The 13,092-nt window shown below is 43.8% G+C and overlaps 1 protein-coding gene across 1 annotated transcript in view; it reads left to right on the top strand.

Moving 5' to 3' along the window:
• IARS1 (isoleucyl-tRNA synthetase 1) overlaps positions 1-13,092 on the top strand; it is a 703,557-nt gene that overhangs the window by 66,253 nt on the left and 624,212 nt on the right. The window contains exon 7 of the mRNA XM_069206674.1: positions 1,787-1,934. Within this exon, the coding sequence (XP_069062775.1) occupies positions 1,787-1,934 (148 nt within the window). The remainder of the gene's footprint in view (positions 1-1,786; positions 1,935-13,092) is intronic.

The following is a 13,092-nucleotide window of genomic DNA, read 5'->3' as shown; positions in this document are numbered from 1 at the left end:
TCAGTTGGGGGTAAACGAGCCACTTGTATGAGGCCAGGGCACAGCCTTTACAAATGGCTTCTCCTTTCAAACCAGGAAGACCATTCAGTATGCGGATGCACCTCTGTGACACCTCCACCTACCTTGTGTACAGGCTGTATGAACAGTATGCACAAAGCCCAACTGTCAGTCTGCCCCAGACGTGGACTGGAGTCAAGCTGCAAAACACCAGAGTTATAAGCACAGAGAAATGATCACTTTCTAGATGTGCCATTTCTTTAATGGTAATAAAAAATCCACTTACACCAGTAAGCAGCATTTCTCCCTACCATTACAACCATACCAAGCATGCCTAAGCTACCCCTCATAAATCAGACAATACCCCCTAGATATAAGGCAGGGCATTTCCAATGCAATCCTATGAGCAAGGCGGCACTCACAGTAGTGAGAAACCAGATAGGCTGTTTGTCACTACCAGGGGAGGCCACGCTACTAGGCACATGTCCTGCCTTCTATATACTTAGTATCCTGCACATAGGGCTAGCTAGGGCCTACCTTAGGGGTGACTTACATGTAGTAAAAGGGGAGTGTCAGGCCTGGCAAGTAAATTTAGATGCCAGGTCCCTGTGGTAGTAAAACTGTGCATGCCGGCCTTGCACTAACCTGAGACAGGTTTGGAAGGCTGCTTCTGTGGGTGGCGCAAGCAGTGATGCAGGCCCACTTGAATCATTCAATTTACAGGTCCTGGGAATAGGGATACCACTGTACAAGGGATTTACAGGTAAACTAAATGTGACAATCAAGTATAAACCAATCATATCAAGTTTATAAGGGAGAGCACATGCACTTTAGCAATGATCAGCAGTGATAAAGTGACCAAAGTCATAACGTCCGCAAAAAGGGTCAGAAAAAATAGGAGGAGGAAGGTAAAAAGTCTGGGAAATTACCCTGTGGAAAGGACCAGGTCCAACAACACCCCTTCTTTAAAAAAAGAAATAAAAAAATGGCAATGCTTTGTATTTAGAATTCCTGTAAAAAAAAAAAAATAGCTGATGCTTTAGTGAAAATTTAAAACAAAAAAGTCCTTGTTTACTGGCAAACATCCTTAGCACTTCAAATATACAATTATGAAGGTGGTTGTGCTGAAAGACATCTTAAGTTGTTTTGCACGGTGGACTGCTTTCTGATTTTTCTCAAGAGAATTTTTTTGCAGTGTGTCTTATATCTACCTTGGGGATAATTTCATTTGCTTTTGAAGCCTGGTTTCTCCTTAAACTCTCCATATTCTGAGAAATTGCTATGGCCAACCTCTTCACCAGAGTTAGCCAGGCTGGAGAAGGGAATCTTGGTATTGCCTGCTTAACCATATTGCGTTGTGAACTATTGTACTGAAAAACAAACTTATGTGGATGGTTTTCCTTAAAAAGGAAGCAGCTGTGAATTCTTGAGTGATGCTTGTGGATATCTTTTCTTAAACGTCAATGGCATCCTTCCGTGTTGCTGAACAATTTTTAACATAAACTCTGTCCCTGTGATAGGTAATTGGCATCTATTCCTCTTTTGTGTTCCATTCTGAGCAGCTCTTGCAGGATAGGGAACCAGTGCTACAGACCTTCATAATGTTGCAAATATCAAGGAAAGCATGACAGATGCAGGGTCATCTACCTAACTCTTTCTTAACCCTAGATGGTTCACCTCCTAGAATACAATTGTTCACCTTATGTCTGATAACTAACAAATCATAAATTGTACCATCAGCAGATATTGGGGTCATGTCTCAGATGTCTATTTTTCATTACACTTCAAGGATGTCCAAGATCCTTCTGTGATTGTAACATTTCCCCTTGATGAAGATGAAAATGTCTCCCTGGTTGCATGGACCACCACTCCTTGGACCCTGCCCAGTAACCTTGCTCTGTGTGTTAATCCAGAATTGCAGTATGTGAAGCTGAGAGGTATGTACACTTTACTTGAAATATATTAGAATGCCAAAATTAATCCTGACCTATTTTGTTTACCTAAATGTTAAGATGTGTTTTCATGCTTTCCAACTTCGGGGCTTTCTTCTGAGTAAGGATTACAAAAACGGAGGCAATGCATCAATTTCTACTATGCATGCACAAATATAATAGCTACTCTCGTGTCAGTGGTAACCTCAGTTAGGGATACATATCAGCCATCTAATGCTCTGTTCAAGTTCATACCCATACTTTGAACGTGCAAAGTTGGAGGAATAGGTGAATGCATGTCTTTATGATCTGGGAATTTCAAGACTCAATGGGGACTTTATACCAATTAAGAAAAATCGGCTTACAGGGTAGGTTGAGGCATGAAAAGGAAATCGATATTTTGGGTAAGGGATTGGGGGTTAATTGCCATAGACTGAGTAATGCTTGTGTATTTGTCAGCGGATGACAAGTTGAGGACAGTCATTGGCTTATTAGAGCTATCTTGGGTTACTTTCATTTTCATTTACATAGTCATTATGCTTAGTTCAGATTATGATGTACTTCTGAAGTAGTAGAGCGTTGTCCACCTTGGAGGGGTATCTCGTGGCCATATCTCAAGCTGGGGATCTTTTGCCTGATCACTTCATCTCTGCTGTTGGAGTTTTAGTATATGGGGGGCCAGTTGTTCAACGTAGCTTACCTTGGGCTGGGCTCCATTTTCTTTGTTGCCCAGCTGCCAGTCTTCTAGTCAGTCTTCCTAGTGTATCAGGTCACTCACATCTAGTGTCTCTCATATTTCTCTTCTTTTTTCCATTGGTGTTCAGTATCTACTCTTCATGTTCTCAGTTGTTTTATCCTCAACTTCCATTAAGAGGTGTCCCGTTTACATGGTTTAAAGATCTTATGTGATGGTCAGTGGCTTTTTTGGTTGCTTTTCTATGCAGGCAATAACAGAACCCCATTCGGTTCTCTTTCGCCATGTTTGGTCATTTGTGAAAAACGAGCAGCAGTGAGACTCCCTTTTCTTGTGGAGTGTGCGCTTCTTTTAGTTGTCCCATAATGTGACAAAAGTTCACAGATACTGTTACGAACAAACTGGTAAGAATAGAGTTTATAACATGCAAATCTGCCTTTAAACTCCATTGCCTCCATAGTCCCTATAGCCACCGACTGAGGTTGAGAACACAAGTCTTTAGCTTGCCAGTCCTACTGAGATATCTAGAAGCCAATGTGACCTTTGGCTGCTGGTGAATAGTTGCTGAAACACTGGCGGGGCAGTCACTTGGGATGCTTTGTCTCTCAGTGACTCAACTATCATCTTGAAGGAGTCTGCTTCCTTGCATGCGAAGTGTCTCTTTGCAATATTTTAGTGGTGCAATATGTGTGACTATACCTTTTTTATATGCAGTTTAAGTGACAGAGTGTTTTCTGGGTTTTAGGTTTTGGGGTGGGGTTGGGGAGGTGGGGCGTTTTTGGTTTTGGGTAGGGGTGGGGGGTTAGGGGGTTTTAGGTTTTGGGGTGGTGTTGGGGGGTGGGGCGTTTTTGGTTTTGGGGAGTGGGTGGGGGTCAGGGGGTTTTGGGTTTTAGGGTGGGGTTGGGGGGGTGGGGTGAGGGATGTAGGGTGAATGGTGCCAATTGCTAATGATTTTATCAGGAATGCCTTTACAACGAAATATCGTTGTTAAGGCATTCGTGGTAAAATCATTAGTAGTAAGGACGAGGTCGGTGTTCCGACCTCGTTGTTAAGGTTAGTAGTTGTTTTTAATTCGGTGTTCCGTCATATAATCCGTGCAGACTACATAGCAGCAGTTGAAGTGTAAGCATCACTAGTGAGTAGCCCTAGGATCGCCAAGTTGAGAAAAGCAAAAGCATTTCTCAGAACTTTTGAAGTGCTCTACTGCAGGTCTTACTAACTACCGAATCAAGCAGTAGGGTTAGATAGGAACCTACACAGGTGGAACTGAAGCTCCCTATATTGGACAGAACTAAACATTTTTATCTTACCTCAAAACGTTCTCTTGTGAAAATACAAAAAAAATAGTTGGCACACAGTGGAAGGAGAAAAGAAACTAGAGGCCTTGGAAGGTAACTGAAAGAAAAATTAAACCTTAATCTTAACTGCATTGAAGTCAAGTCAGTATCTACATAGAACTCTCAGACTATCTTCCTTAAATTGTGACCAGAGAGATAAATGTAGATAGTGTCTAGTGTATCACATGTTGGAACTATACCTGATGCTAAGCAAGGGTTGTTTGAAAGAAATGAAGGACAAGTGGATGAGTGGCAGGGCCCTCACTATGCCATAAATGCATCATCGCTCTAGTGAGAGACAAAGACTGCCATGCAACCCTACTAGAGCATTTGCGCTGCTACAACTCTGCGGTCTACACTGCTCATATACATTCATCAGGGTACAAGCAGGGCCATTTTCTGGCGTGCCAAGAGACGAGCGCTCCTCCTATCATGAAAATAGACCCGGGACCCCCATCCCATCCCTACGTTCACAGCATGCCATGTTACAAGCATTTTATGGCTACTACTCTGGCCTTTATAGGACAAAATCCGCTGTTCAATGTGATGCAGCAGCAATGTTCCTGGCAAACCTCACCCCTACCCAGCCTCTCAGCAATTGAGCCCGAAGAACTAGTTGATCCTATTACAGTGACTGAGGTGAAAAAAGCTATGCATGACTTAGCCAGAAATAAACCGCAAAATATGGACAAACTCCCTTTGGATTAGTGCAGTCGCTTTTCTACCCCTAAATTGCCTGACATGTACAATGAAGTACTCGATACCAGCACACTCCCAGCGTCTGTCTGGGAGACTTCCCTCCTCTCCCGCCTAAAACCTGGCACAGATCCCACCCTCTTGTCCTCTTATCGACCCATAGCCATTCTGGGCGCAGCCTACAAAATAATTTGAAAGACATTAGCGGACCACTATCTCCAGATAGTACCCAATATTATACATCCCTGGCCATAGCACGCCAAATAATTTAAGTTGGCTATTCCATGTGATGGACCAGGCGTTGCTGCGATTCCCTCATGCAGCGTGTTTGATACTCGACCTAGAGAAGGTGATTGATATGCTGACTTGGGACTACCTCTTTAAGGTGCTTGGCATTGGCAGACGTCTCTTAATATACACAAAGCTATTGTATATTGCCCTATCCCCTTGTGTGCAAATCTGCTGCTTAAAATCCACTCCTTTCTCAGTTGGCTGCGGCACCCCCCATAGCAATGAAGCCCTTGGCTATCCTCCTGGATGGAAGGGGAGCAATGGGGGATTCCGCTGGACAGAACAGCCCATGTGGTATTGCTGTACACCAGTGACCTGCCATTATACTTTTATATAATGTCAGCACCGGTGCTGATGCGTTATATGCAACTCTACAAGATTTTAAGGAGAGTGGGTCTGTGAGTGAACTGACATATGGCTTCCTCCCCTGCTATGAGGAGCCGCTGACTTTGTGGTATAGCGTTGACCTGGGCGGGAGAAATGGCGGGAGAAATGGCTAGTTATTTAGGAATTCAGTAATACCATTTGCAGCACTACCTGTTTGAGGGAAAACTGAGACAGGCGATCACAGCCCTAAAATCCCAGACCAACTTCTGGAATAGTCTGCCCTTGCCATTATGGGAAAATCGCCCTCTCTAAAATGTTAGTCCTTCCCTGTTTACCGTACTATTTTGTAAATATATCGGTTTGCCCACCCAGACAATTCTTTCGAGCTGGGTTCGATGCTGGGGGAGCCGACAAGTTGTTTTGAATAGCTCTAAGAAAATTGCAAATGCCAGTGGGGCACGGCGGGATGGGAGCCTCCTCTTTTCAGTTTTGCAACCTTGCTGACCTACTCAAGTGGGTATCCCACTAGCTGGTTGGTAGTAACCTGTACAAAGCCAACGCCAGAGATGGGGACGTCCTTACCATCTGATATCCTTAATCAGCGCCTGGTACTCATGGTTAAACTGCAGTTCTCATGGTTTCTGGATGTCTGGGTAGTTTGCAGGTGTCTAACCCAGGTTTTCCAACCGACAAGTAGTTTCCAACCATTTGCTTCGGCAGTTCCCCTCCAAGGCTTACAGAGATTTCCCGGGTCCTTCACTGCAGAGGTTATAACTGTCGCAATAAATCCATTGATACAGTAGGCAATTCATTCCAAGACCAACATTTACTAAAATTGGACTAACTTAGACAGGACTATGACACTCCACCCAGTTAATTACTTCTCTATGGCCAATTACTGGCAACGTTTAGCCTCTTATGGCACACAGTTGGTGTGGAACGCCCCACCCCCTTTGACGACCTATACACCCTATACACCATGGGCTTCCAAAGATATATTGGGCACCCACTGCATGATTCTGAGTGGAACGCAGCACTGGAATCCCCACAGAGAATCTCCTGCAATGCAAAACTTAAAAATATGATATAAGGTACTGCATAGGGCCTACTTAACACCTTCCAAACTAAATTGTATATTCCCAACTTCACATGCCCCAGATGTCATTCCAATGCTGCCGATCTCCAACATGTGCTCTGGTCATGTCCCATCCTGGCACACTATTGTCAAGTCAAGCGTGATACTCTTGCTTGCCACAGTCACTGAACTCACCAGTGCATAGCGACTGCCCTGGGAACCTACAAACGAGGGTAGAACCAGAAAGTGCGAGCACGATTTGCGGATCTAGCCTTATTGCTTGCCAGAAACACCCTTACACTGCATTGGAGACCCCACCAGCCTCCTGCATTCACACTATGGTGCAAAGCACTCCTTCACTGGGGAGAAGCGGAAATCGTCAATCTATGCTACGAGGAGGCTCAGTGTCTCCCTAAAAGACCTATTGCTGCAGCCTGGAATACTGTGCTCACACAGTTTAAGGAACTGGTAATCAAGGACAATAGATTACTTCGCATGAGCCCACCCCAGCACCCAATGTCTGGACTGCTGGCTTTGACACCTGACCACAGAGGTGTCATTGCACCTGGTCCTCGTACAACACAGACACTCTTGACAAATGGGTAGCAGACCCAGTGGGCCAATGATGTGCCGCCGATGGCACCCGCCAGTCACTGTTCTCTATGTAGCTTTGAGTATTACTTGTGCTGCGCTTTAGTTGTTCCCCTCCCCAACAGGTGTTTTTTTTTTTTGAGAGGTACACTTCCTTTACAGCCTGCAATTTAGCTCTGTTCACCTCTTGACATAGCCTTGTTGCAAATTGACAACCCAATCCATATTGTTCCTATTCATGGGCCACTCCACTTTTCTGTCACCTAGATCTGACACATGCCACATACTACAGTGTGGAGCAGTAATTGAGATCCATTGCCATGTGCCTGTTTTGCAACCGTTGCTTTACTCATGAATATATAACCTTGGTAAGATATAACAAAAGTCTCAATAAAAAAAAGTTGAAAAAATGAAGGACTAGTGGATGCTGAGGCTGAAGTCTGGCCACATTTCAGGACAATAGTAGGTTTATGTTGGAGGCGCTGCTTCCTTCAGAGAGGTGTATTGAGGAAACGGAGAGAAAAGGAGAAGCAAGTTAATGTCAGATGCTTTGACATGAAGATTAACTCGAACCCATGATTATGACTTATATTTAAAAAAAAAAAAATGACACAATGAAGTAAGTAAGCTACTAGAGTGGCTAGTTGGAAGAAGGTCATTAGACGGTTATTCATTGCGTCTCATAATTGCATCACAGTATGGTCCGCTGTCTTTCAGAGGGGGCGGCACTTCCCCAACATACTGCTGGCACTTACGGAATGTTACGAATCCTAAGTTAATCAGCAAAAAGATTCATGGGCTACACAAATGATGCAGAGAGATAACATTTTTGGAGCAGACCGTTTCCCTTTTAAGAAGTCAAGACTGCAGTTTCCTGGACCTTCAACTGACCCTACATAGGTCGAGGACTTCCAGCTAGCAATGCTGGATGCTTTCCACTTTTAAGTACAGCAGCTTCGACCCAGATGGGTCCCAATGTGACCCCTGCATTGGCTTTGGCTGTGGTGCCTAAGGCGAAATGGACAAAGATATTGTCTCACGTTCATTTGAGACTTTCTTCTGCACCACCCTTAAAGCTCCAGCAGCAGCCATGGAGATGACTTGACAAAATCTGTTCATTTTATAAAAGGAGCAAGTCGGGCTAATTTTAGCGATGAACCATTATGTGTACACCTCCCCAGGGCCCAAAGGTTTGCCTGCTTGGAGAAGTTATTTGGTTCGGATTCAGTTGCGTTGGCTATGGAGGATGTATACAATGGAAGCAAATACTTCCCACACTTATGGCACTGTCTTGGAGGAGACTGGGTCTTTCTGAACCATTGTTAGGTTGTGGCTGAGGTGTTGAACTTTACTTTGACTTCTGCGGAAATAGTCTGATGGAACTATTTCACCCTTCTACAGTTTATGCTGGGACACTGCTCTCACTTAACATGGCTATCCTAGGTCTTTTAATAGCTTCATGGTAGAAACTATTTTGTTTGCCAAAGAGCCCATAGGCAGATTAACTTAAGTCACTCCGGGTGACCCACACTGGTGGATTGACCCCTTCAACCATCTGAAATGTTGCCCTTTTAGCCTCCTCATGCTGGAGCTACTGTGCTGGTCATCTAGAAAGTAGACAGCAATTGTTCTTTGGTCCTTGTCGGAGCAGCATCTGCACATAAATGTGCATAGATGTGGGTGGTCTGTCTTGTCCTGAAAGCCTTTCTCTTTTCTGTTTCAGGGCGCAGTGTGAAGATTCTTTCACTCATCAGTACTATCATACATTATATCACACAGGTATTTAGGGTTGTGGCTCCTATGTTGGGTGATGGTTCATCTGTGGACATGGGTACAGCTACGGTGTATCTTCTCAATTATCATCTCAACTTGCCAGCTTCTCCGTGTGATATCGATGTCCTAAATTGTTTCTTGCAAGAGGACCCTGAGTGGAAAGTGTGCCTTGAGGAGACAATAGATCTTCCCCACATTGGCGTTTCTTGTTGTGGATTTCTTTGCCACAGCCATGAACAGGTATTGCTGTCAGTTTTGTGCTGTACATTTCTTGTCAGTTGGTCCTCTGATAGATGCCTTTTGAAGAGATTAAACATAATGAATGCGACATGAAATGGTGCAGCTTGGAAATTCTAGAATTATCACGAAGCCGAGGGAACCTAATCCTAAAGCAAAATCAGAGGGAACAATTCTTCTTGTCGAAATTTGCTATCCATTGGAAAGGCTTAAATAACTGTGAAGAGTTTTGAATATTATAATTAGAGTTCTGCCTTATCTGAATAAAAAAAATGACCATGTGAAACAACAGAACTCAAGGGGTGTAGTATGTGGTGTTGTGGCTGAGAATTTGATGTTAAATTGCTACAGCGAGATTAACAAAACTAGAATAATGCACAGCATCAGTACACTAACAAGTAAGGTTTTTAGCATGGTGGTATAAGGACAAAAACAGGCAGGCTAAACAAACAAAGGTACAGTTTGAATAGACCACTGGGACACCACAGACACAAAAACAGCAGTAGGTCTCAGAGTTGTGTTGTTACTTTAAAAAAAAAAAAACAGTTTGTGTTCCTGTTGGACCCTGACTTCAATGAGGTGACCTCTAATTAGGCAAGAATGATATCCAAATAGGTGGCTTTTAACATAGTAATAAACTGAATATGCATGCATGCATCTGTGTTTTTAGAAACACTGAACAACGAATTGGCAGCCTGCAAGACCTTTGTCAGTTCGTAAATAAGTAGATATAATAAGCTGTGTGAACCGCGCCAAATAGACAGGAGAGATTTTTAGTGAGAAGTTATAAATAGGAAGAATTATAGCGCTTTTATTTATGGTAGAGAGCACATTAAAAACTTCATGTACTGTAAGCTGAGTTATAAAATTGATTTTTACGTAGTGCTGTAATTGAAAATGCCGCTTATAGGAGCAGGTTATTGACTGCTGAGAAGCGGCATCTTGCTCGGGGCAGGAAAGGAACAGTTGACTTGCTAAAGTTGGTTTGCCCATGTGAAATTTGAGCTGCGTGTTTTATTTTATTGGGAAAGAAACACTGTTCATATTATTATAGGTGAAGGACAGTAAAACCACAGCATGTTCAATATAAAGCCCTGGAAAGTACTAATGGATAAGAATATTTGTATAATAAGTTAAAATGTAAAGGAAGGAAATTAAGGATGTCCCTTGCGATTTCTCTGGTGGATACTCATGGTGATGTTATACGCTGAACATATTAATTTAACCCCCTCGCTGCCAGGCCTTTTGCCCCTCAGGTGCCAGGCCTTTTTTGGGGGGGCTATTTGGGGCAGTTCGTGCTTAGGCCCTCAACTTTTTGTCCACATAAGCTACCCATACCAAATTTGCGTCCTTGTTCTCCAACATTCTAGGATTCTAGAGGTACCCAGAGTTTGTGGGTTCTTCTGAAGGAGACCAAGAAATTAGCCAAAATACAGCAAAAATGTCATTAAAAACAAAACAAAAAAACAATGGGGGAAAAAAGGGCTGCAGAAGAAGGCTTGCGTTTTTTCCCCTGAAAAAGGCATCAACAGAGGGTTTGCGGTGCTAAAATCTCCATCTTCCCAGCTTTCAGGAACAGGCAGACTTGAAACAGAAAACCAAATTTTTCAACACAATTTTGGCATTTTACTGGGACATTTAAAATAAATGTTGTGCTTTCAGCCTCCTTCCTGTTAGTGACAGAAATGGGTGTGAAACCAATGCTGGATCCCAGAAAGCTAAACATGTCTGAAAAGTAGACAAAATTCTGTATTCAGCAAGGGGTCATTTGTGTAGATCCTACAAGGGTTTCCTGCAGAAAATAACAACTGAAATTAAAAAATATTGAAATTGAGGTGAAAAGAACAGCCATTTTTCTCTACGTTTTACTCTGTAACTTTTTCTTGCAATGTCAGATTTTTGAAAGCAATATACTGTTACGTCCGCTGGACTCTTCTGGCTGCGGGGATATATAGGGCTTGTAGGTTCATCAAGAACCGTAGGTACCCAGAGCCAATAAATGAGCTGCACCTTGCAATGGGTTTTCATTCTATACCGGGTATACAGCAATTCATTTGCTGAAATAGAAAGAGTCAAAAATAAGTATCAAGAAAACCTTTGTATTTCCAAAATGGGCACAAGATAAGGTGTTGAGGAGCAGTGGTTATTTGCCCATCTCTGAATTCCGGGGTGCCCATACTAGCATGTGAATTACAGGGTATTTCTCAAATAGACTTCTCTTTTACACACTGTCTTATATTTGGAAGGAAAAAATGTAGAGAAAGACAAGGGGAAATAACACTTGTTATGCTATTCTATGTTCCCCCAAGTCTCCCGATAAAAATGGTACGCCACTTGTGTGAGTAGGCACAGCGACCGCGACAGGAAATGCTCCAAAACACAATGTGGACACATCACATTTTTCTACAGAAAACAGTTTTTTTTTGTAAAGTGCCTACCTTTGGATTTTGGCCTCTAGCTCAGTCAGCACCTAAGGAAACCTACCAAACCTGTGCATCTTTGAAAACTAGAGACGTAAGGGAATCCAAGACGGGTTGACTTGTGGGGCTCTCACCAGGTTCTGTTACCCAGAATCCTTTGCAAACCTCAAAATGTGACTAAAAAAACACCTTTTCCTCACATTTTGGTGACAGAGTTCTGGAATCTGAGAGGATCCACAAATTTCATTCTACCCAGTGTTCCCCCCAAGTCTTCCGATAAGAATGGTACCTCAATTGTGTGGGTAGGCCCAGTGCCCGCGAAAGGAAATGCCCCAAAACACTATCTGGACACATCAAAATTATCAAATACAAAACTACCTGTTTTTGCGGGGGCACCTGAGTTTTTGGTCCTGGGCTCAGCAGCCATACAGGGAAACCTACCAAACCCAGACATTTCTGAAAACTAGACACCCGAGGGAGTCCAGGGAGGTGTGACTTGCGTGGATACCCCAGTGTTTTCTTACCCAGAATCCTCAGCAAACCTAAAATTTAGCTAAAAAAAATCACATTTTTCCCACATTTCTGTGTGGGATCACCGCACCGGGACAAATTTCCTACCACCCAACGTTCCCCTCAGTCTTCCGGCAAAAATTATACCTCACTTGTGTAGGTGGGCCAAGTGCCTGTGACAGGGAAGAACCAAAAACATGTAAAAATTGAGGGGGAACCAAAGCGGGTTTAAAAGGGCAGTTTGAAAAAAAACAAACATTTTTAGGCTCACAAGTGGGGCAGAATTTCTATAGGTATAGATGAGACAATGCTGGGTGGTAGGAATTTTGTGGATTCCTGCAGATTCCGGTAGACTCCATCACAAAATGTGGGAAAAATGTGTGATTTCCAGCAAAGTTGGAGGTTTTCAGGGCATTGTGGGTAAGGAAATGGTGCGGATGCATTTGAAGCACACCACCCTGGACTCACCCAGATGTTTCGTTTTCAGATGTGTCTAGGTCTTGTGGATTTTTCTACATGGCAGCGTCCCAAAGTCCAAAAAGTGCAGCCCTCACCGTTCCAAGTGGGACAATTTTGAGAGTTAGCCAAGCTCTCATGGCCCAAATGTAAAACCAAAACCCCAAATAATCAGATGTCCACTTGCTTGCCGTGGGATGAGATGTTTTAGTGTGCAGGGGAGAGCTGATAGAGTGTTACCCCCTTCAGTTGGGGGTAGGTGCATAACCATGCGCCTACTGGTTGGTAGCCACCACCCCACAATTTTTTGTTTTTTAAATTCCCTGGCATTTAGTAGACTTCCTGCCTCCCCGGGGTGTGGATCGGGGGTAATTGGCCCATCTGCCCACTGGTGGGCAGAAAAACTTGGGCCCCATTTATTTGCGGTGAGGGTATGGCCATAACCACACCCTCTTATTTAGAATAAAAATCTTCCCTAGTCTCTGGTGGGCTTTCTGCCCCCCTTGGGAGGCAGATGGGCCTTCCAAAAATAAGCCGATCTGCCCCCAAAGGGGGCAGATATGGCCAACAGTAATGTGCCCCCATGTGGAGCGACCCTTGCCCAAGGGGCTGCCCCCCCCCCCAAAAAACAAAACACACACACCAATCCCTGGTGCCTAAGTGGTTTCTGCCCCCCCCGGGGGCAGATCGGCCTAATAGAAATAGGCCGATCTGCCCCAAAGGGGAGCAGAAAGGACCTAAAATGCCCTTGGAGGCA

Source organism: Pleurodeles waltl, chromosome 9, assembly GCF_031143425.1.
Source record: "Pleurodeles waltl isolate 20211129_DDA chromosome 9, aPleWal1.hap1.20221129, whole genome shotgun sequence".
Classification (NCBI taxonomy): domain Eukaryota; kingdom Metazoa; phylum Chordata; class Amphibia; order Caudata; family Salamandridae; genus Pleurodeles; species Pleurodeles waltl.
The sequence above is the reverse complement of the archived record's forward strand: the minus strand, read 5'-3'. Positions and strand labels throughout refer to the sequence as shown.